General features: G+C 47.1%; 1 protein-coding gene across 1 annotated transcript; it reads left to right on the forward strand.

Annotated features, from left to right (window-relative positions):
- The first annotated feature begins 1721 nt into the window (after positions 1–1721).
- On the forward strand, positions 1722–22529 carry LOC139555976 (G-protein coupled receptor 176-like). Its single transcript, XM_071369409.1, has 3 exons — positions 1722–2872; positions 15613–15865; positions 21290–22529. Exons 1-3 carry the CDS (start codon positions 2662–2664, stop codon positions 22527–22529), a joined length of 1704 nt encoding a protein of 567 aa, XP_071225510.1. The 5' UTR covers positions 1722–2661.
- Positions 22530–23764: the final 1235 nt, after the last annotated feature.

Consider the following 23764-nt stretch of genomic DNA (forward strand, 5'->3'; position numbering starts at 1 on the left):
CAACCCCTGCTTAAAACTCCCGTCTCCATTTTGCAGTTTCAAACGTCAAATTTCAAAGTGTTTAAGAATACGTTTAGACATTAACTCCGAATTTTTAAGGTTAGGGTTCAGGTTTGGGATAGGCTTAAAACAAACTTTTCAAAAACTACATTCTAGCGCCGTTGGAATCAAAAGCAGATGCTTATCCAACATGTACTTTACTCACATAAAAATGTTGGATGGAAACCTGGTTATTCTCTCCATTTGAATGAATCTTTAGTCTGCTCTCTGTTCACTCTGTGGTTCGGTGTTCAGGTGTCTCATCTCCAACAACACACTGGGAGGAGGAGGAGGAGGAGGAGGAGACCGATAAACAGGCAGGAAGGGGCACGCAGGAGCTGCACGCAGGAACTGGTGCATATGAACACTTGTCATGAAGCCTAACTGTGCCTATTTAGGAGAGACAGACGGAGAAAGGAGGTGGTTCAGATGACTAACTAATAGCTTTATGTAGCATGCTACCATGCTGTGAGGAGACGCAGAACCAGGTACACACAGCAGCACATTGTCAGTGATTCAGCCTCAAGTGAGGAACTATATCGGTGTAATGTAGCAAAAGTGTGTTGCTTAATTACTGTGTGTATATATAATGATATATATATATATACTGTACATAGACCTACTTCAAAAGAGGAAGAAGGTGATAAGCAGATGATTAGTTGACAATAAATACATAAATTATACCTGGATTGAAATGATCTTTGTCTCTATGCAATGGTAAAATATATTATAATATATTATAAGGTTGTATGGAAGACAGGGTTGCAGGTCCGGTCCCAATGTTGAATATTTAAGTGTTCCTGGTAAAGAATTCAGTTAACCAACTGCACAATTTAAACCACCCAAGTATCACTGATTATTGACACATTGCTCACAGACACATTGCTTATTGGAAATTCGTGTTCACTACACGATGTATACAGTGAATTTCAATCACAATTAAAGACAGTAGGTGCTACAAGCACGTTTATTTATTTTTTTACAATTTTGTATTGTAATTTCAGAAAATAGCAGTAATATATCAGGGCTAAAAGTGGAATGATAAGAATGTCACAGTATTAGCCTACATACCCGCTTACCCGGTGTTGTGATATTCAGTTATTGATTTCTCCCGAGAAAACAACCTCTAACCTTAACCTTAACCCCTAGCCTAGCTAACATTAGCGCACCTAGGTAGCCTAGTAAACGTTAGCCAAAACAATTTGGAATTCGTGTAGTCTAATGTACACGAATGCGTTATGAAGAAAGAAAATCGTGGAATAGAATAAATTGTGCAAGTAAACAGTCTGTGTGTATATACCATGTGTATCTTGAAACTATTAAAGAGGAATCTCTCATCTGCATGTTATATCGGGAGATATGGCAATACCTTTTGGCCTCTGGAGTTCCTTGTAGACCACAGTGACATGCAACATTTCAGTACAACGATTAGGGAAAGAATTGCCTAGGCAACAGTAGCTATATGCTGCGATGAATACGTTGAAATGCACAGTGACATCCATTGTTGTAAAGCTGAATTTAGTTTATTTAGGCGGCCTATATATATATATCAACCACTTCCCGCACTCTCGTTCTTTATTAGTCATTAACAAATGACACTAGATAGAGGCTATGATCTTGCCACGAAGGGGAGGGGCTCTTGCCTCTGGTCTGATCTTGAGGAGAAATATTCGTCAGTCCCCCAACAGCACAGCGAGTCTACGGAAAATACGGACCGAAAGACTGCGTCGGGCTGACGGTGACGCGCATGGAGATCATTTTTTATCAATTGGACAGAGAGATAGACGAACGTGTTTTCTCTTTTATTTCAAATAGTCTACTGGACCAGACTGATAGTCTAAACAGCTCATTTACCACCTCATGAGCGAGCTGTTCGTTGTGTAGCCTAAAATACTGTCAGTGGGCTCAATAAGAAAATCCTTGAAGGTATGTAGCTAGGCTAAATCTCATATATTTTAGGAAAAATTACACTGCCTTTCAGTGAAATAAAATCCGTGAAATGAAAACGTGCTTGATAAGTTAGATATTGACACATCCTCTCCTCATTCAGATGTGTGGATGTAGAATATCAATGCTTATGACTGCAGCCTAGTCAGTCAATAGCCTATTCGTGTTTTCATGTAGGTTTAAGTATATATATATTTTTTTAACATGAATGTTTGCCAGAAGTTTACCTCTTACGGTAACATTTTTCATCACCATGGACAGTGCACACTCATCAGTTGTGGCATTGAGAGATGTCACCAAACATGTTTTGGAAAGACAAAAATGTACATTATGTAATATTTGGGCAATCTGAACATATGGAATTGTGAATCTATATTCTGTCCGTTTTTTCCGAACAATTATTTTGACTGTGTGGACTTGAATGAATGCCATTCTGTCTTGAAATTGTCTCCTAGCCTGTTTACCCGCTGGGCAGTGGACTCTTCGACACCTCAGGGCAAATCTATTCTCATGTCTCATTTTCCAAATCAATCTTGACATCATTGCACATACTAGTGAATAATAAGTGGGGCAAGTATTCACTTCTGACGAACGTTCAGCCTATTCACCGGCTTGCTATTCACCGGTTCTTAAAGATGTAATTTAAAGTTAAATACACTCTTGGGGTGAACTAAAATGGATGTTGGGAGTTGGGTTCCGACCGCAGGAGATGGGACCGCGAATTTCACCCCGGCCAACCTCCTGCTGGATTCCCATAATGGGTCCGGTCCGACACCGTGGGATAACGGTCTGTCCAACAACGGCCAGCAGCGCAACATCACAGATCAAGCCTACCGGGACTTCACCACTACCATCCAGGTGCTCATCCTCATAGGATCCCTGTTGGGTGAGTAAAGTATCCTACACCATCTGTCTCTCTCTCTCTGTCTGTCTCTCTGTCTGTCTCTCTGTCTGTCTCTCTCTCTGTCTCTCTCTCTGTCTCTCTCTCTGTCTCTCTCTCTGTATGTCTCTCTCTCTGTCTCTCTATGTCTCTCTCTCTCTCTCTGTCTCTGCCTCTCTCTCTGTCTCTCTCTCTGTCTCTGCCTCTCTCTCTCTGCCTCTCTCTGTCTCTCTGTGTCTCTCTGTCTCTCTCTCTGTCTCTCTCTCTGTCTCTCTCTCTGTATGTCTCTCTCTCTCTGTATGTCTCTCTCTCTCTCTCTCTCTCTCTCTCTCTCTCTCTCTCTCTCTCTCTCTCTCTCTCTCTCTCTGCCTCTCTCTCTGTCTCTCTCTCTCTCTCTCTCTACGTGCCTGTTTTTCATCTGTTTACAGTAACGTGTCAACCTCAGTCCCTCTGACTGTAGTTACAGCTGCTATGCCAAATACACTATATATGCAAAAGTATGTGGACATACCTTCAAATTAGTGAATTTGGCTATTTCAGCCACACCTGTTGCTGACAGGTGTTCAAAATCAAGCACACAGCCATGCAATCTCCATAGACAAACATTGGCAGTAGAATTGCCTTACTGAAGAGCTCAGTGACTTTCAACGTGGCACTGTCATAGGATACCACCTTTCCAAAAAGTCAATTTGTCAAATTTCTGCCCTGTTAGAGCTGCCCGGTCAACTGTAAGTGCTGTTATTGTGAAGTGGAAACGTCTATGAGCAACAACGGCTCAGCCGCAAAGCGGTTAGCCACACAAACTCACAGAACGGGACCACCGAGGGCTGAAGCGCGTAGCGTGGTGTAAAGCTCGCCACCATTAGACTCTGGAGCAGAGGAAACGCGTTCTCTGGAGTGACAAATCACGCTTCACTATCTGGCAGTCCGACGGGCGAATCTGGTTTTGGCGGATGCCAGGAGAACGCTAGCAGCCCCAATGCATAGTGCCAACTGTAAAGTTTGGTGGAGGAGGAATAATGGTCTGGGACTGTTTTTCATGGTTCGGGCTAGGCCTCTTAGTTCTAGTGAAGGGAAATCTTAACACTACAGCATACAATGACAGTTTGGGGAAGGCCCTGTCATGTTTCAGCATGACAATGTCCCTGTGCACAAAGCGAGGTCCACACAGAAATAGTTTGTCGAGATTGGTGTGGAAGAATTTGACTGGCCTGCGCCAGAGCCCTGACCTCAACCCCATCGAACACCTTTGGGATGAATTGGAACGCCGACTGCGAGCCAGGCCTATTCGCCAATCATCAATGTTCGACCTCACTAATGCTCTTGTGGCTGAATGGAAGCAAGTCTCTGCAGCAATGTTCCAACATCTAATGGAAAGCCTTCCCAGAAGAGTGGAGGCTGTTATAGCAGCAAAGGGGGGACCAACTCCATATTAACGCCTGTGATTTTGGAATGAGATGTTCATCTATAACGTCCTTCCCCACCCGAGACCCACTTCAATTTGCTTACCGCCCCAATAGATACACAGACGATGCAATCGCCACCACACTGCACACTGCCCTGTCCCATCTGAACAAGAGGAATACCTATGTAAGAATGCTATAGCTCATAGCTCAGCATTCAACACCATAGTACCCTTCAAGCTCATCATTAAGCTCGAGGCCTTGTGTCTGAACCCCGCCCTGTGCAACTGGGTCCTGGACTTCCTGACGGGCCTCCCCCAGGTGGTGAAGGTAGGAAACAACACCTCCACAACGCTGATCCTCAACACTGGTGCCCCACAAGGGTGCGTGCTCAGCCCCCTCCTGTACTCCCTGTTCACCCATGACTGCGTGGCCAAGCACCTCTCCAACTCAATCATCAAGTTTGCAGACAACACAACAGTAGTAGGCCTGATTACCAACAATGACGAGACGGACTACAGGCAGGAGGTGAGGACACTCGGAGTGGGATGTCAGGAAAATAACCTCTCACTCAACGTCAACAAAACAAAGGAGATGATCGTGGACTTCAGGAAACAGCAGAGGGAGCACCCCCCTATCCACATCGAAGGGACCGCAGTGGAGAAGGTGGAAAGCTTCAAGGGTGGTGCGGTCTGCCCAACGCATTACCGGGGGCAAACACCTACAGCACCCAATGCCATAGGAAGGCCAAAAAGATCATCAAGGACATCAACCACCTGAGCCACTGCCTGTTCACCCCACTAACATCCATACGGCGAGGTCAGTACTGGTGCATCAAAGCTGGGACCGAGAGACTGAAAAACAGCTTCTATCTCAAGGCCATCACACTGCTAAACAGCCATCTCCAGCACATCAGAGGCGGCTGCCTATAGACATAGATTAGAAATCACTGGCCACTTTTAGAAATGGATCACTAGCCACTTTAATAATGTTTCTGTATCTACCATTACTCATCTCATATGTAGAAACTGTACTCTACAATATTCTACGGTATCTTAGTCACTTTAATTGTGTTTACATATTGAATCACCCGTCTCATATGTATATACTGTATTGTATTCTATACTACGCCACTGACTGCTAAACAGCCCTCTCCAGCACATCAGAGGCTGCTGCCTATAGACATAGATTAGGAATCACTGGCCACTTTAAGGAAATTAAACACTAGCCTCTTTAATAATGTGTCCGTATCTTGCATTACTCATCTCAGATGTAGAAACTGTACTCTATACTATTCTACGGTATCTTAGTCACTTTAATTGTGTGTAAATATTGCATCACCCATCTCATATGTATGTACTGTATTCTATACTATGCCGCTGTATCTTAGTCCAATGCCGCTCTGATTTATATATGTATATTCTTAGTCCGCTCCTTACTTAGATTTATTGGGTATATGTTGTGAAACTGTTAGATATTACTTGTTAGATATTACTGCACTGTCGGAGCTAGAAACACAAGCATTTCGCTACACCCGCAATAACATCTGCTAACCATGTGTATGTGACCAATACGATCTGATCTGCTTTTGTCCTGGGCATTAGTGTTATAGATGATCAATGTTTGCTCTGTATAAAAGTCATTGAGTTTGGTAACCAGTAACCACGGTGCACCATTATTGCCCAGCAAGCATTTGAAACACTGATGAGGCCTGGTGCCAGTGATCTTTACAAACAATAGAGAGAGATGATATGGGGAGATGAGGGAGGGAGGGAGAGGGAGGGAGGAAGAACGGAGGAAGAGAATGAGAGAGAGAAAGAGTGTGTGAGAGAAGATAAATAGTCCAATGACCTGTGTTTTAAAGGTATCGATGACCTCATCAATGACCTGTGTTTTAAAGGGATAGATGACCTCATCAATGACCTGTGTTTTTAAAGGGATAGATGACCTCATCAATGACCTGTGTTTTAAAGGGATAGATGACCTCATCAATGACCTGTGTTTTTAAAGGGATAGATGACCTCATCAATGACCTGTGTTTTAAAGGGATAGATGACCTCATCAATGACCTGTGTTTTAAAGGGATAGATGACCTCATCAATGACCTGTGTTTTTAAAGGGATAGATGACCTCATCAATGACCTGTGTTTTAAAGGGATAGATGACCTCACCAATGACCTGTGTTTTAAAGGGATAGATGACCTCATCAATGACCTGTGTTTTAAAGGTATCGATGACCTCATCAATGACCTGTGTTTTAAAGGTATCGATGACCTCATCAATGACCTGTGTTTTAAAGGTATCGATGACCTCATCAATGACCTGTGTTTTAAAGGTATCGATGACCTCATCAATGACCTGTGTTTTAAAGGTATCGATGACCTCATCAATGACCTGTGTTTTAAAGGGATAGATGACCTCATCAATGACCTGTGTTTTAAAGGTATCGATGACCTGTGTTTTAAAGGTATCGATGGCGTCATCAATGACTGGGCGGCAGGTAGCCTAGTGGTTAGACATTGGGCCAGTAACCGAAAGGTTGCTAGATCAAATCCCCGAGCTGACAAGGTAAAAATGTGTTGTTCTGCCCCTGAACAAGGCAGTTAACACACTGTTCCCCGGTAGGCTATCATTGTAAATAAGAATTTGTTCTTAACTGACTTGTCTAGTTAACTTTAAAACACAGGTAATTTTTATTTATTTATCGATGGCCTCGTCAATGACCTGTGTTTTAAAGGTATGTCTGAGAGACTGACTGGCAGCCTGACTGAATGACTGGCTGACTGACTGTCAGAGGGGGCCCTGTCAGTCTGGAGAGAGGGGCTGGAGGAGAAGATTTCTGGGTTACTGAAGAGTCAATAGGGGAATGATCAGAGTGTCCCAAATGGCACCCTATTCCCTATATAGTGCACTACTTTAGACCAGAGCCCTATTCCCTATATAGTGCACTCCTTTTGATCAGGGACGCAACCATGGTCTCCTTCAGCAGCACGCCAATCAAACTAAGCAAAAGTTTACTAGAACACTGGCTTTTAAAGCAGAGAAACAATTTGAGTTTCCTGGAAGAAAACTAAATAATTGAATGCCTTTCTGAGGGCTCAGTCTCAGTTAGTGAGGGATTCAAAGTCTCTGTCTGTTGGAAGTAGGAGCTTCCAGGAAGAGCTGAAAAGATTGGAGTAGCGGAGCTATGCCTGTTAGGTCCTGAAAGACTTCTGTCAGCTTGGCGAAGAGAAGATTGTGTCTACCTGCTGTGAGGGCCTGAAGGGCTTCTGTGAGATAGTGAAGGAGAACTAGTTACTGAAGAGTCAGAAAGTGAATGGAGGGGAAAGAAAGATGTCTGCCTAGTTCAGTAGCACTCAGACCATACAGACCATTGTTCCCGAGACGGATAGGTGTCCCGCAGCTGCCAGCCCGTTGAAACATAATGAGGATGATACATAGAAAAGAAAGGTGCAGCTCATTTTAACCAGATCAGTGGACCCTCCTGCTCTCAGAGACATTTAAAGACATACAGTACGGCAAAACGTTATGTATGGACAGCCTTTTTCAAAACAAGTCTCACTGCAACAGACCAGCAGTGCATATTGGAGCCGATTCTGACCCCAAGTTAAGCGCACGAAAATGGAACGTAAATTCCATTTTTATGCTCTTTTCTTTTCATGCGTATTTTGACCTTGAACTTCAGCATGAGAATAGCGTGCTATTCACCTTAGTTTGGGGTGGAGAACAAATAAATGAAGGTGTCTTACAGATAAGCCGTTTTCATACCGTGAAACTTCAATTAATAACCCGGGAGTTTATTAGAGACAGGCGTCTATTTCCTTAATGCACACAGCTTTTGCTCATTTGCATAGTTCATTGTTTAATTCCAGCATGTCACGTTCTGACCATAGTTCTTTTGTATTTTCTTTGTTTTAGTATGGTCAGGGTGTGAGTTGGGTGGGTTATCTATGTTTTGTGTTTCTATGTTGGGGTTTGTCGTTTGGCCTGATATGGTTCTCAATCAGAGGCAGGTGTTTGTCATTGTCTCTGATTGGGAACCATATTTAGGTAGCCTGTTTTGTATTGTGGGTTGTGGGTGATTGTTCCTGTTTGTGTGTTCCTGTGTTCACATTTTCGGGACTGTAGCGTCTTCGGTTGTTTTTGTCAGTTTATTGTTTTGTTCGTTCTTGAAAGTATTCGATTAAATATGAATACTCACCACGCTGCATCTTGGTCCGACATTTCTTACTCCTCAGACGAGGAGAACGAAGACTACCGTTACACAGCATTTAATCAATGTCCTCATTTCCTGCACTAATGTGTTATCATTTACACACTGTGTCACGTTTCTTTTGTCTTAGTATGCCTCTATAAAAATAAAATGCTTATTTGACTGTGCATTTTCGGCAGTTCTTTTTTTCGCCACTAGATCGGCTGATTTCTAGGGTTCTGTACTCCCAAAGTTTTTGACAGTTTTTTTTCATTTCCAGTTAGCTAGCAGTTCTCAGCAGTTAGCAACAAATGGCTAGCAGTTCTCAGCAGTTAGCAACAAATGGCTAGCAGTTCTCAGCAGTTAGCAACAAATGGCTAGCAGTTCTCAGCAGTTAGCAACAAATGGCTAGCAGTTCTCAGCAGTTAGCAACAAATGGCTAACAGTTTCTTACTGGCGATAAAAACGGATGATTGCCATTTGTTTGAGTTGTTACTTAATTATTTATTCTAAGAAATCAAACGTTATATCTTAAACTATTCATGGCAATTCATGGAAACCTCGTAAACAATTAATTTAGACCCGGCGTTTATTTGGGGCTCTCGAGTGGTGCAACGGTTTAAGGCACTGCATCGCAGTGCTAGAGGCATCACTACAGACCCTGGTTCGATCCTGGGTTGTATCTCAACCGGCCGTGATCGGGAGTCCCATAGGGCGACACACAATTGGCCCAGCGTCGTCCAGGTTTGGGGAGGGTTTTGCCGGGGTAGGCCATCATTGTAAATAAGAATTTGTTCTTAACTGACTTGCCTAGTTAAATATTATTATTATTTTATTTTTTAAATTTATTTTAAAATGTTATCCCCTTTTCTTCCCAATTTTCGTGGTATCCAATCGCTAGTAATTACTATCTTGTCTCATCGCTACAACTCCCGTACGGGCTCGGGAGAAACGAAGGTCGAAAGCCATGCGTCCTCCGAAGCACAACCCAACCAAGCCGCACTGCTTCTTAACACAGCGCGCCTCCAACCCGGAAGCCAGACGCACCAATGTGTCGGAGGAAACACCGTGCACCTGGCCCCCTCGGTTAGCGCGCACTGCGCCCGGCCCGCCACAGGAGTCGCTGGAGCGCGATGAGACAAGGATATCCCTACCGGCCAAACCCTCCCTAAACCGGACGACGCTAGGCCAATTGTGCTTCGCCCCACGAACCTCCCGGTCGCGGCCGGCTGCGACAGAGCCTGGGCGCGAACCCAGAGACTCTGGTGCTCTAGACCACTGCGCCACCCGGGAGGCCCCCTAGTTAAATATTTGTATTTATTTGAAACAGCCGTTTATTTGCTGAATTGTGTGCTGTTGCCCAGCTGTTAAAAGGGACAGGAGGTTATTTAAGACTGAGCTTAATTTAAGTTTCACAGTAATTCCTTAATAATTCCACCACCTTTACCCACGAGGAAACCATAAATAAGGTCTAGCAAACCTACCCGCTTCCAAGTGGAAAAATAATCTCCTTTCTTTTTTTCCGATAGAAACGATACCATTCTCCATGCACTGTACTGTACAACTTGATAACAGCTATTGATAACAAGCTAGGTAAATGAGTCATCCCTTTGGATAAGGGGATTGTGGATATATAAATGACACATGTTTTTGATCTATTTGACCGTACAATCGTTGGAGACGTGAAACCAGTCATATGGCAGAAAAATGAAGCGTATCAACATATACATTTTCCTACAGTAAAGTTGATGAAATGCTGTGCCATTTATGCAGAATAAAATGTCTTTAAATGTCTTAATCATAGACTACCCCGACTTTCTCTCTCTCTCCTGTTTCTATCATATTAAATAATATCCACTAACAGTATAGACCATCAGCAGGCCTAATAACAACACACATATTCAACTGACAATTTACTGTTAGTTCCCTTCAATTGTTATAGTTGAATTATTACTTCCTCTGTAAACGGCGTCACGGCCGTGTGGTTGTTGCTGAGGATCATTAGTAACAGTTGATCATATATAAAGAAAAGACATGTGGGCTAATTCAATCAGTTATGGAGCGGAGCGCAGACCAAGCCTTAACAGTTTGAACCCGACGCATGGCGCAATACTTGGCCGTGTCATCACACAGTTCCATGGTTAGTATAGACGAGGGTATAGCCTACTAGTGTACACGATTCTCCCTATCATAATTCTATGTAAACTGATCTTCCAACGTTACCATGGGTTAAAGAACTGAATGTGGCACATTTCAGAATGAATCAAACCACTGCTTTCTTTCTTTAGTGCGTAAAGGCTCTCCAAACCATTTTTCCAAACCACTTTCCTAACCCTAAATAATTCACAAGATCAGAGTATTCTTAAATCTACCAATTGGTGCTGAAACAGAGACAAATATGGATATATTTAGATGGCTTTCTTACATTGATCTTTAATATTATTCTAGCGAGTCTGTCGACAAAATTGTAACTAAAACATACACCGTATTTAAAGGGATGGCTTAAGATAAAAGTACTGACAACCCTTTTGAATGAATAACTCCACGAGGAAATCTGTTGGCCAGCAAGTGGTAGGGTTTTCAGCAGGGGAATGAAATTGATTCCGAGCGTGCAAGGTAGCCACACCTGCAGAGCGAGTTGTGCAACTAAATAAGCTAAGTCGGATTTACCAAAATACTGAGAAGTGCGTAGGAAAGGCGTCAGTAGGAAATGTGTAAATTCCCATGTCTGATTCGGCCCCATAATGATAATAATGCATATAATTAATATAATGGAGGATGTGAAAGTACAGTCTGTTGAATTGAGACTTGAAAATGGCACTAGCTGAAATACCAATTATAAAAAGTCCTTTATTCTCCTCTGTTTTTCTGCGCAGTGTTCTATCATAGCAGCTCAAGGGGGACTCCTTCAACTATGGACATGCGGATGTATTATTTTTCATTAGTGCACTAGACAGAGATGGAGTAGGGAGAGAAGGAAGGAGAGAAGATGGTGGGAGTAGGGAAGGAGGAGGAGGAGGGATGGTTGGAGTAGGGAAGGAGGGATGGTGGGAGTAGGGATGGTGGGAGTAGGGAAGGATGGATGGTGGGAGTAGGGAAGGAGACAGGAGGTATGGTGGGAGTAGGGAAGGAGACAGGAGGTATGGTGGGAGTAGGGAAGGAGACAGGAGGTATGGTGGGAGTAGGGAAGGAGACAGGAGGTATGGTGGGAGTAGGGAAGGAGACAGGAAGGATGGTGGGAGTAGGGAAGGAGACAGGAGGGATGGTGGGAGTAGGGAAGGAGGGATAGTGGGAGTAGGGAAGGAGACAGGAGGGATGGTGGAAGGAGGGATGGTGGGAGTAGGGAAGGAGGGATGGTGGGAGTAGGGAAGGAGGGATGGTGGGAGTAGGGAAGGAGGGATGGTGGGAGTAGGGAAGGAGGGATGGTGGGAGTAGGGAAGGAGGGATGGTAGGAGTAGGGAAGGAGGGATGGTGGGAGGAGGGATGGTGGGAGTAGGGGGACGAGGGATGGTGGGAGGAGGGATGGTGGGAGGAGGGAAGGAGGGATGGTGGAAGGAGGGATGGTGGGAGTAGGGGGAGGAGGGATGGTGGGAGGAGGGAAGGAGGGATGGTGGGAGTAGGGAAGGAGGATGGTGGGAGTAGGGGGAGGAGGGATGGTGGGAGGAGGGATGGTGGGAGGAGGGATGTGGGAGTAGGGGGAGGAGGGATGGTGGGAGGAGGGAAGGAGGGATGGTGGGAGTAGGGAAGGAGACAGGAGGTTTGGTGGGAGTAGGGAAGGAGACAGGAGGTATGGTGGGAGTAGGGAAGGAGACAGTAGGTATGGTGGGAGTAGGGAAGGAGGGATGGTGGGAGTAGGGAAGGAGGGATGGTAGGAGTAGGGAAGGAGGGATGGTGGGAGGAGGGATGGTGGGAGTAGGGGGACGAGGGATGGTGGGAGGAGGGATGGTGGGAGGAGGGAAGGAGGGATGGTGGAAGGAGGGATGGTGGGAGTAGGGGGAGGAGGGATGGTGGGAGGAGGGAAGGAGGGATGGTGGGAGTAGGGAAGGAGGATGGTGGGAGTAGGGGGAGGAGGGATGGTGGGAGGAGGGATGGTGGGAGGAGGGATGTGGGAGTAGGGGGAGGAGGGATGGTGGGAGGAGGGAAGGAGGGATGGTGGGAGTAGGGAAGGAGACAGGAGGTTTGGTGGGAGTAGGGAAGGAGACAGGAGGTATGGTGGGAGTAGGGAAGGAGACAGTAGGTATGGTGGGAGTAGGGAAGGAGACAGGAGGTATGGTGGGAGTAGGGAAGGAGACAGGAAGGATGGTGGGAGTAGGGAAGGAGACAGGAGGGATGGTGGGAGTAGGGAAGGAGACAGGAGGGATGGTGGGAGTAGGGAAGGAGGGATAGTGGGAGTAGAGAAGGAGACAGGAGGGATGGTGGGAGTAGGGAAGGAGACAGGAGGGATGGTGGGAGGCGGGAAGGAGGGATGGTGGGAGTAGGGAAGGAGGGATGGTGGGAGTAGGGAAGGAGGGATGGTGGGAGTAGGGAAGGAGGGATGGTGGGAGTAGGGAAGGAGGGATGGTGGGAGTAGGGAAGGAGGGATGGAGGGATGGTGGGAGTAGGGAAGGAGGGATGGTAGGAGTAGGGAAGGAGGGATGGTGGGAGGAGGGAAGGAGGGATGGTGGGAGTAGGGATGGTGGGAGTAGGGAAGGATGGATGGTGGGAGTAGGGAAGGAGACAGGAGGTATGGTGGGAGTAGGGAAGGAGACAGGAGGTATGGTGGGAGTAGGGAAGGAGACAGGAGGTATGGTGGGAGTAGGGAAGGAGACAGGAGGTATGGTGGGAGTAGGGAAGGAGACAGGAAGGATGGTGGGAGTAGGGAAGGAGACAGGAGGGATGGTGGGAGTAGGGAAGGAGACAGGAGGGATGGTGGGAGTAGGGAAGGAGGGATAGTGGGAGTAGGGAAGGAGACAGGAGGGATGGTGGGAGTAGGGAAGGAGGGATGGTGGGGAAGGAGGGATGGTGGGAGTAGGGAAGGAGGGATGGTGGGAGTAGGGAAGGAGGGATGGTGGGAGTAGGGAAGGAGGGATGGTAGGAGTAGGGAAGGAGGGAAGGAGGGATGGTGGGAGGAGGGATGGTGGGAGTAGGGGGAGGAGGGATGGTGGGAGGAGGGAAGGAGGGATGGTGGAAGGAGGGATGGTGGGAGTAGGGGGAGGAGGGATGGTGGGAGGAGGGAAGGAGGGATGGTGGGAGTAGGGATGGTGGGAGTAGGGAAGGAGGATGGTGGGAGTAGGGGGAGGAGGGATGGTGGGAGGAGGGATGGTGGGAGGAGGGATGGTGGGAGGAGGGATGGTGGGAGGAGGGATGTGGGAGTAGGGGGAGGAGGGATGGTGGGAGGAGGGAAGGAGGGATGGTGGGAGTAGGGAAGGAGACAGGAGGTTTGGTGGGAGTAGGGAAGGAGACAGGAGGTATGGTGGGAGTAGGGAAGGAGACAGGAGGTATGGTGGGAGTAGGGAAGGAGACAGGAGGTATGGTGGGAGTAGGGAAGGAGACAGGAAGGATGGTGGGAGTAGGGAAGGAGACAGGAGGGATGGTGGGAGTAGGGAAGGAGACAGGAGGGATGGTGGGAGTAGGGAAGGAGGGATAGTGGGAGTAGAGAAGGAGACAGGAGGGATGGTGGGAGTAGGGAAGGAGATAGGAGGGATGGTGGGAGGCGGGAAGGAGGGATGGTGGGAGTAGGGAAGGAGGGATGGTGGGAGTAGGGAAGGAGGGATGGTGGGATGGTGGGAGGAGGGAAGGAGGGATGGTGGGAGTAGGGAAGGAGGGATGGTGGGTGTGATGAGTCACAAACTCTGGGATGTGTGGAATACCAGTGGCACGTCACCTGTTGCTAAAATGTATCTGTCTTTTTGGCGCCCCTCAGGCCTGCCTCTGCCCTCCAGTTTAAATGGATTGTTTTGACAAACTGATTGTTAAGGCAACTGGAAAAGACAGAAAGGGATGTAAGATCGATAATTTTTTCAATGTTGTTTATTCCTGACTGTTTTTCAAAAAGCACTTCCAAAACTCACACATGATATTTCACTGTATTACATTTTCTTACCTTCCCTTATATTTTAATACCATCACACATTATCCAGTCTAAACACTCTCTCTCCTCCCCTCTCCCTCTCTCTCTCTCTCTCTCCCTCTCCATCTCTCCTCTCTTCCCCTCTCCCTCTCCCTCTCTCCTCCCCTCTCCCTCCTCTCCTGTCTCTCCCTCTCTCCTCCCCTCTCTCTCTCTCCTCCCCTCTCCCTCTCCTTCCCTCTCCCTCCTCTCCTGTCTCTCCCTCTCTCTCTCTCTTCCCCTATCCCCTCTCTCTCTCTCCCCTCTCTCTCTCTCTCTCTCTCTTCCCCTCACCCTCTCTCTCTCTCTCTTCCCCTCTCCCTCTCTCTTCCCCTCTCCCTCCTGTCTCTCTCTCTCTCTTCCCCTCTCCCTCTCTCTTCCCCCCTCTCTCTCTCTTCCCCCCTCTCTCTCTCTTCCCCTCTCCCTCTCTCTCTCTTCCCCTCTCCCTCTCTCTCTCTTCCTCTCTCTCTCTCTCTCTCTTCCCCTCTCCCTCTCTCTCTCTCTCCTCTCTCCCTCCCTCCCTCCCTCCCTCCCTCCCTCCCTCCCTCCCTCCCTCCCTCCCTCCCTCCCTCCCTCCCTCCCTCCCTCCCTCCATCTCCTCCATCTCCCTCTCTCTCTCTTCCCCTCTCCCTCTCTTCCCCTCTCTCTCCCTCCCTCCGTCTCCATCTCTCTCTCTCTTCCCCCCTCCCTCCCTCTCCCTCTCTCTCTTCCCCTCTCCCTCCCTCTCTCTCTTTTCCTCTCCCTCCCCCTCTCTTCCCCTCTCCACCCCCCCTTTTTCTCTTTCTCCCTCTGTCTCTCCCCTACCCTCTCTCTCTCTCTCCTCCCCTCTCCCTCCTCTCCTGTCTCTCCCTCTCTCTCTCTCTTTTCCTCTCCCTCCCCCTCTCTTCCCCTCTCCACCCCCCCCCCTCTTTCTCCTTCTCTCTCTCTCCTCCCCTCTCCCTCCTCTCTTGTCTCTCCCTCTCTCTCTCTCTTCCCCTCTCCCTCCCTCTCATCTCTCTCTCTCTTTTCCTCTCTCTTCCCCTCTCCACCCCCTCTCTCTCCCCTCCCCCCTCTCTCTCTCTCCCAGGCAATGGCACAGTTTTATGGTGTACCTGCTGTACCAATGTCTTCAAGTCGGTGACCAGTTGCTTCATTAAGAACCTGGCGTGCTCAGGGATCTGTGCGGGTCTGGTGTGTGTTCCCTTCGACGTGGCTCTAGGGGCCAGCCCTCGCTGCTGCTGGTGGCTACACACTCTGCTGCTCTGCAAGGCCCTGAAGTTCCTCCACAAACTCTTCTGCTCCGTCACCGTGCTCAGCTTCTCCGCTATCGCTCTCGACAGGTGGGTGATTGCAGGAAAATCAAACTGCACTGCTAGTAGCTGCAACATATTGCTTACTGGTCCCATCTGTTCAGATCTGTCTGGGGGGGGACTGCTAGCGGTTGATTCTTGCCTGATATTTCGGTGCAGTAATAAAGCACATATCCTGTGTTCATGCTTTTATTTATTTATACATGTGGAAAGCCACACAGCGGGGAAACTGCTTGATCTTGTAAACACAGACCTTTAAACGACCCCCCCCCCCCCCCCCCCCCCCCGCGCCACTATTTCAACATCATTTCCTGTCGTTTAGGTTCCACATCCTCCAAAGAATGACGACGGCTACTTCTACATATTCATGAACTGGGTCTGGGTTGATTAACATTAACAAATAGGGGACTGACAGCTGTCAGTGTAGCTAGCTATCTTGCTAACTTTGTCTAGCTAGCTAATATCATCGGTTGTTGCTGTTATTTGTTACGACACTTCATTCAAAAGATCTATGGCTGGTTCTGTAGCAGGATTTGTCATAAGCATTAATTTAGGGAAAACTTCACCACAGATGGAAACCACTGGCCTGTCTTTAACTTCACCACAGATGGAAACCACTGGCCTGTCTTTAACTTCACCACAGATGGAAACCACTGGCCTGTCTTTAACTTCACCACAGATGGAAACCACTGGCCTGTCTTTAACTTCACCACAGATGGAAACCACTGGCCTGTCTTTAACTTCACCACAGATGGAAACCACTGGCCTGTCTTTAACTTCACCACAGATGGAAACCACTGGCCTGTCTTTAACTTCACCACAGATGGAAACCACTGGCCTGTCTTTAACTTCACCACAGATGGAAACCACTGGCCTGTCTTTAACTTCACCACAGATGGAAACCACTGGCCTGTCTTTAACTTCACCACAGATGGAAACCACTGGCCTGTCTTTAACTTCACCACAGATGGAAACCACTGGCCTGTCTTTAACTTCACCACAGATGGAAACCACTGGCCTGTCTTTAACTTCACCACAGATGGAAACCACTGGCCTGTCTTTAACTTCACCACAGATGGAAACCACTGGCCTGTCTTTAACTTCACCACAGATGGAAACCACTGGCCTGTCTTTAACTTCACCACAGATGGAAACCACTGGCCTGTCTTTAACTTCACCACAGATGGAAACCACTGGCCTGTCTTTAACTTCGCCACAGATGGAAACCACTGGCCTGTCTTTAACTTCGCCACAGATGGAAACCACTGGCCTGTCTTTGTTATTTCCAACGTTTTGGCATCTTCCATAAATTGCGGCCACGAATCTGCCATAGAAATAGTTTGAAATAATAAGATCTATGGCTGGTTCTGGTTCTGGTTTTGTCATAAGCATTGTGTTTCTACATTGTAATGGACTCGCTGCAACCTTTTGTAAGTAGGCTGCTGGTAGGCTGCTGGTAGGCTGCTGGTAGGCTGCTGGTAGGCTGCTGGTAGACTGCTGGTAGGCTGCTGGTAGACTGCTGGTAGGCTGCTGGTAGACTGCTGGTAGGCTGCTGGTAGACTGCTGGTAGACTGCTGGTAGGCTGCTGGTAGACTGCTGGTAGGCTGCTGGTAGACTGCTGGTAGGCTGCTGGTAGACTGCTGGTAGACTGCTGGTAGGCTGCTGGTAGACTGCTGGTAGGCTGCTGGTAGACTGCTGGTAGGCTGCTGGGAGACTGCAGGTAGACTGCTGGTAGGCTGCTGGTAGACTGCTGGTAGGCTGCTGGGAGACTGCAGGTAGACTGCTGGTAGGCTGCTGGTAGACTGCTGGCAGGCTTCGGCTGCGGTACATCAAAGCCAAGTCTGCCCGTGCTCATGGTTCTCACAGGGGAACTGAAATGAAAGGCTACAATGACTTTGCTTTTGAATTTTTTCCCCCAGGTGCCTTTTCATCATCTGGACAGACACTGGTGGTTTCTAATGTTACACCTGTTAAAGCAGTGGTGCGTGTAGTAAAGCAACACTTTTAGTGGTCTAAACCGTTCATATTGGCGCAGTGGCCTAAGACACTGCATCTCAGTGCAAGGACGCGTCACTGCAGTACCTGGTTCAAATCCAAGCTGCGTCACATCAGGCCGTGATTTCGGAGTCCCATAGGGCAGCGCACAATTGGTCCAGCGTCGTCTGGGGTAGGCCGTCATTGTAAATAAGAATTTGTTCTTAACTGACTTGACTTGTTAAATAAAGGTTCAATACATTTAAAAAATATATATATGTTTTATACAGACTAGCTAAAAGATAAGTGAAAATTGATAACAGATTGATAACAGATTATGATAAATTAATTGATAACACATTGATTGATAACAGATTATGATAAATTAATTGATAACACATTGATTGATAACAGATTATGATAAATTAATTATCAGAAAATGTATTGTCATTAGCTCCATGGCTCAGGTGGCCAAGTTGACACAAGGCTGTTTGTCTCATCTCAGTCACCAAGAGGAAGAACTTTGCAGCTGTTTTAATAAACAATGCCATGCTGGTGGGTGGCAACATTCAAATAAAACCCAGCCCTCCTTTATGAAAAAAAAACACATGAATTTCACATGTGAAGTGTTCCAAAAACACATTTTCATGTGATAACATGTAAAGCAACATGTGATAACATGAAATGTTATGTGAAGTGTTCCAATTTTCACATGATTTCACATCTGAAATTTCACGTGAAAACATGTTTTTTTCTGTAGGTTGAAAATAATTTGTATGTCATATCATAGGAAAAGACACTGCATTCACACAAAATTGCACGAAGTAGGCAGTTAGGATTCTTCACTTCAAATATATCATACTTTGACTAAAACGATTACTTATTGACTTAAATCGTTGTGCAACATCATGGGTAAGCTCTGGCCATCGTCTTTCAGCTCGAAAAAGTGGATTTCTACTGGTATGGGCATTTAAAACTGAAAACATTATAATCTGTTTTTGTACCAGATAAAACCTCTATCTCTGCTCACCCCCTGTGGTTTGGAGACGGGCTGTAATTGATGCAGCATGTGTACTCCACTCTGCCTGGTGCTGTTTGTCTCTCCTGCAGAGCTCCCTGTTCTGAGCTGCAGCCAGACTAACTGACAATCCACAGGGAGGGACTCTCTCCCTGACACTCACAGCTACACTCCATTCTACACTCCATTCTACACTCGCAGCTACACTCCATTCTACACTCCATTCTACACTCCATTCTACACTCACATTCTACACTCACAGTCTACACTCCATTCTACACTCACATTCTATACTCACAGTCTACACTCCATTCTACACTCCATTCTACACTCCATTCTATACTCACAGCTACACTCCATTCTACACTCCATTCTATACTCACAGCTACACTCCATTCTACACTCCATTCTACACTCCATTCTACACTCACAGCTACACTCCATTCTACACTCCATTCTATACTCACAGCTACACTCCATTCTACACTCCATTCTACACTCACAGCTACACTCCATTCTACACTCACAGCTACACTCCATTCTACACTCCATTCTACACTCACAGCTACACTCCATTCTACACTCCATTCTACACTCACAGCTACACTCCATTCTACACTCCATTCTACACTCACAGCTACACTCCATTCTACACTCCATTCTACACTCCATTCTACACTCCATTCTATACTCACAGCTACACTCCATTCTACACTCCATTCTATACTCACAGTTACACTCCATTCTACACTCCATTCTACACTCCATTCTACACTCCATTCTATACTCCATTCTATACTTACAGCTACACTCCATTCTACACTCCATTCTATACTCACAGCTACACTCCATTCTACACTCACAGCTACACTCCATTCTACACTCCATTCTACACTCCATTCTACACTCACAGCTGAACACATTCTCTCCTCTTTTGCTCTATCACTACACTCTCTTCTTCATCACTGCTACACTTCTTCACTCACTCACTCACTCACTCACTCACTCACTCACTCACTCACTCACTCACTCACTCACTCACTCACTCACTCACTCACTCACACACACACACACACACACACACACACACACACACACACACACACACACACACACACACACACACACACACATCTACTTGCATGTTAGTAAGAAACTATCAAAATATGTGTATTTTTTTCCACATAAGACTCTCCACACCTCAGTAAGATCTCTCTCTTCGGCTTGCTCCACTTAGCCACGCAAAACACCCACTTATACTCATTCATACTGGAGTATGTCTTCTGTTCAACCAGTCAAGGGTTCTGTGAATGAGAGCGGGAAACAATGATAGATTTGCTACTATCATTCTTCAGTCTATATCCATCTTATCCACCGCAGGGTAGTTTACATGTATATTTGACCCACCTAGTTAGGGAGGTAGGTAGGTACAGCAATGTTAGTTTAGATCAGGGGTAGGCAACTAGATTAAGCTGCAGGACAATTTTTTTGTTGGAACGAATGTTCGGGGGGGGGGGGGGGGGGGCAGAAAATAATGATAATAATTTGTACAGTGCAAATTGACCACAACTACGGCCAAAAAGAGATTGTATTTGAAAATAACAATCAATTCATACCTTGATCACATTGAGACACGATCACATGTCTCTTTTTATTTGTGGGAATACTTGGGGACAGATTACAAAGCCTTGGTAGTTACTACTGTCCTGATCTACATCGAATACACAAAGCCTTGGTAGTTACCACTGTCCTGATCTACATCGAACACACAAAGCCTTGGTAGTTACCACTGTCCTGATCTACATCGAACACACAAAGCCTTGGTAGTTACCACTGTCCTGATCTACATCGAACACACAAAGCCTTGGTAGTTACCACTGTCCTGATCTACATCGAACACACAAAGCCTTGGTAGTTACCACTGTCCTGATCTACATCGAACACACAAAGCCTTGGTAGTTACCACTGTCCTGATCTACATCGAACACACAAAGCCTTGGTAGTTACCACTGTCCTGATCTACATCGAACACACAAAGCCTTGGTAGTTACCACTGTCCTGATCTACATCGAACACACAAAGCCTTGGTAGTTACCACTGTCCTGATCTACATCGAACACACAAAGCCTTGGTAGTTACCACTGTCCTGATCTACATCGAACACACAAAGCCTTGGTAGTTACCACTGTCCTGATCTACATCAAACACACAAAGCCTTGGTAGTTACCACTGTCCTGATCTACATCGAACACACAAAGCCTTGGTAGTTACTACTGTTCTGATCTATCACTCAAAGAACAGAATGCTTACAGTGTATACGTGTTCTTCTTCTGTTGTCTGTTGCTTTTTTTTGACTAAGTATCTACAGGTTAATGTTACGGTTAAAGGTGTCACTGCAGAGGCTCAACTCAGTGTGAATGCTCTGCAGTGTGTAATGTTGTCTATCCTCTCCTCCCCTCTAGGTACTACTCTGTCCTCTACCCTCTGGAGAGGAAGATCTCAGACGCCAGGTCACGTGACCTTGTCATCTACATCTGGATTCACGCCACCATCGCCAGCGTGCCTGTGTTCGCCGTAACCAACGTTACGGACGTATACGCAACCTCGTCATGTTCCGACGCCCGGGCCCGCTCCCTGGGTCACATGGTCTACGTGCTGACCTACAACGTAACCACGGTGATCCTTCCGCTCGTTGTCGTCTTCCTGTTAATGGTCCTGATTCGCCGAGCCCTCAGCGCCAGCCAGAAGAAGAAAGTGATCATCGCGGCGTTGAGAACACCTCAGAACTCCATCTCCATCCCTTATGTCTCTCAACGCGAGGCTGAGCTACATGCTACGTTACTGGCTGTGGTGTTAGCCTTCTCAGCCTGTAGCGCCCCCTATGGGGCGTTGGTGGTATACCGCACTCTTCTCGGGGACGGGGAGGACTTGTCCCCTTCTCTCCATCTCACGGCCATCTGGCTGCCCAAGGTGTCTCTCCTTACCAACCCTCTGCTGTTTCTGACGGTGAACGGCTCAGCTAGGCGCTGCCTGTTTGATGTTCTAGTCCGGGTACACAGACGCTACAGCCGGCGTAACGTGGTCAGCACTGGGGATCTGGGGCTGAGGGGTGAGGGAGGGTTGGGAGGGTCTGGGGCCCTGGAGGGGTCTGCTCGGGCTGGGAGCCAGCTCCTGGAGATGTTTAATATCGGACAGCAGCAGATCTTTAGGCCGACCGATGAAGAGGAGGAGGAGGAGGAGGTGGAGAATGAGAGCCCTTCATTAGGGTCTGGGGTGGGGGGCTGTTCTCATCCCAAAGAGAACCACCACCAGGCAGGGGGAGGAGGGAGACATGGAGGGAAGGTGGTTCGACAGAAAGAGACCGAACCAACCAGAGACAGCGTCCCGGTAACTAAAGAACAACCTCCGCTCATATTTCCCGAGGTCTCACCTGTCCGTGCCTGTGCTTACACCTCCTCGTCACAGGTGGCGCCAGCAACCCCCACGGATCCCGAGGACGCCACCCAGTTTGGGTTTGGGCCGTTCGAGCTGCCGCCCCAGTGGCTGCCGGAGACCAGGAACAGTAAAAAGAGGCTCCTCCCACCGCTAGGGAACACCCCCGAGGAACTGATCCAGACCAAACAGCCACGCCCACGGCCAGAACGACGAATCAGCAGGAACAACAAGGTCAGCACCTTCCCCACATCGACCCCTGAACTATAAACCCTGAACATTGACCTTTGAAGTGATGACCCCTGATCACAGTTATGGGCGGAGGTCAGCATGTGGATGATTTGTGATCGGTTTTGTGTCAATGACTGGGTACAAAGTCAGTGGAGGAAGCCCCACCTGATCAACCACCTGCCCAACCACCTGACCAACCACCTGACCAACCACCTGACCAACCACCTGACCAACCACCTGACCAACCACCTGACCAACCACCTGACCAACCACCTGCCCAACTACCTGATCAACCACCTGCCCAACTACCTGACCAACCACCTGACCAACCACCTGCCCAACCACCTGACCAACCACCTGACCAACCACCTGCCCAACTATCTGACCAACCACCTGACCAACCACCTGCCCAAGGGCCCCCTGTAAGAGAGAACAGAAAGTACAACTCCAGAGCTCGATGAGTCTGTCTCATTGTTGATTCTCTCTGTCGTGTTATGCAGTGGTTCCCAAACTTTTTATAGTCCTGTACCCCTTCAAACATTCAACCTCCAGCTGTGTACCCCCTCTAGCACCAGGGTCAGCGCACTCTCAAATGTTGTTTTTTGCCATCATTGTAAGCCTGCCACACACACTATACGATACATTTATTAAACATAAAAATTAGTGTGAGTTTTTGTCACAACCCGGCTCGTGGGAAGTGACAAAGAGCTCTTATAGGACCAGGGCACAAATTATAATATAATAATAATCAATAATTTTGCTCTTTATTTAGCCGTCTTACATATAAAACCTTATTTGTTCATAAAAAATTGTGAATAACTCACCACAGGTTAATGAGATGGGTATGCTTGAAAGGATGCACATAACTCTGCAATGTTGGGTTGTATTGGAGAGAGTTTCAGTCTTAAATCATTTTCCACACACAGTCTGTGCCTGTATTTAGTTTTCATGCTCGTGAGGGCTGAGAATCCACTCTCACATAGGTACATGGTTGTAAAGGGCATCAGTGTCTTAACAGCGCGATTTGTCAAGGCAAGAAACTCTGAGCGCAGCCCTATCCAGAAATCTGTCAGTGGCTTCTGATTAAATTCAATTTTCACAGAACCGCTTGTTGCAATTTTGATGAGGCTCTCTTGTTCAGATATCGGTAGGTGGACTAGAGGCAGGGCATGAAAGGGATAACAAATCCAGTTGTTTGTGTCGTCTGTTTCGAGAAAGTACCTGCGTAATTGCTCACTCAGGTGCTTCGCTATATCACATTTGACATTGTCCGT

The sequence above is a fragment of the Salvelinus alpinus genome, chromosome 27 (genome assembly GCF_045679555.1).
Source record: "Salvelinus alpinus chromosome 27, SLU_Salpinus.1, whole genome shotgun sequence".
Classification (NCBI taxonomy): Eukaryota; Metazoa; Chordata; class Actinopteri; order Salmoniformes; family Salmonidae; genus Salvelinus; species Salvelinus alpinus.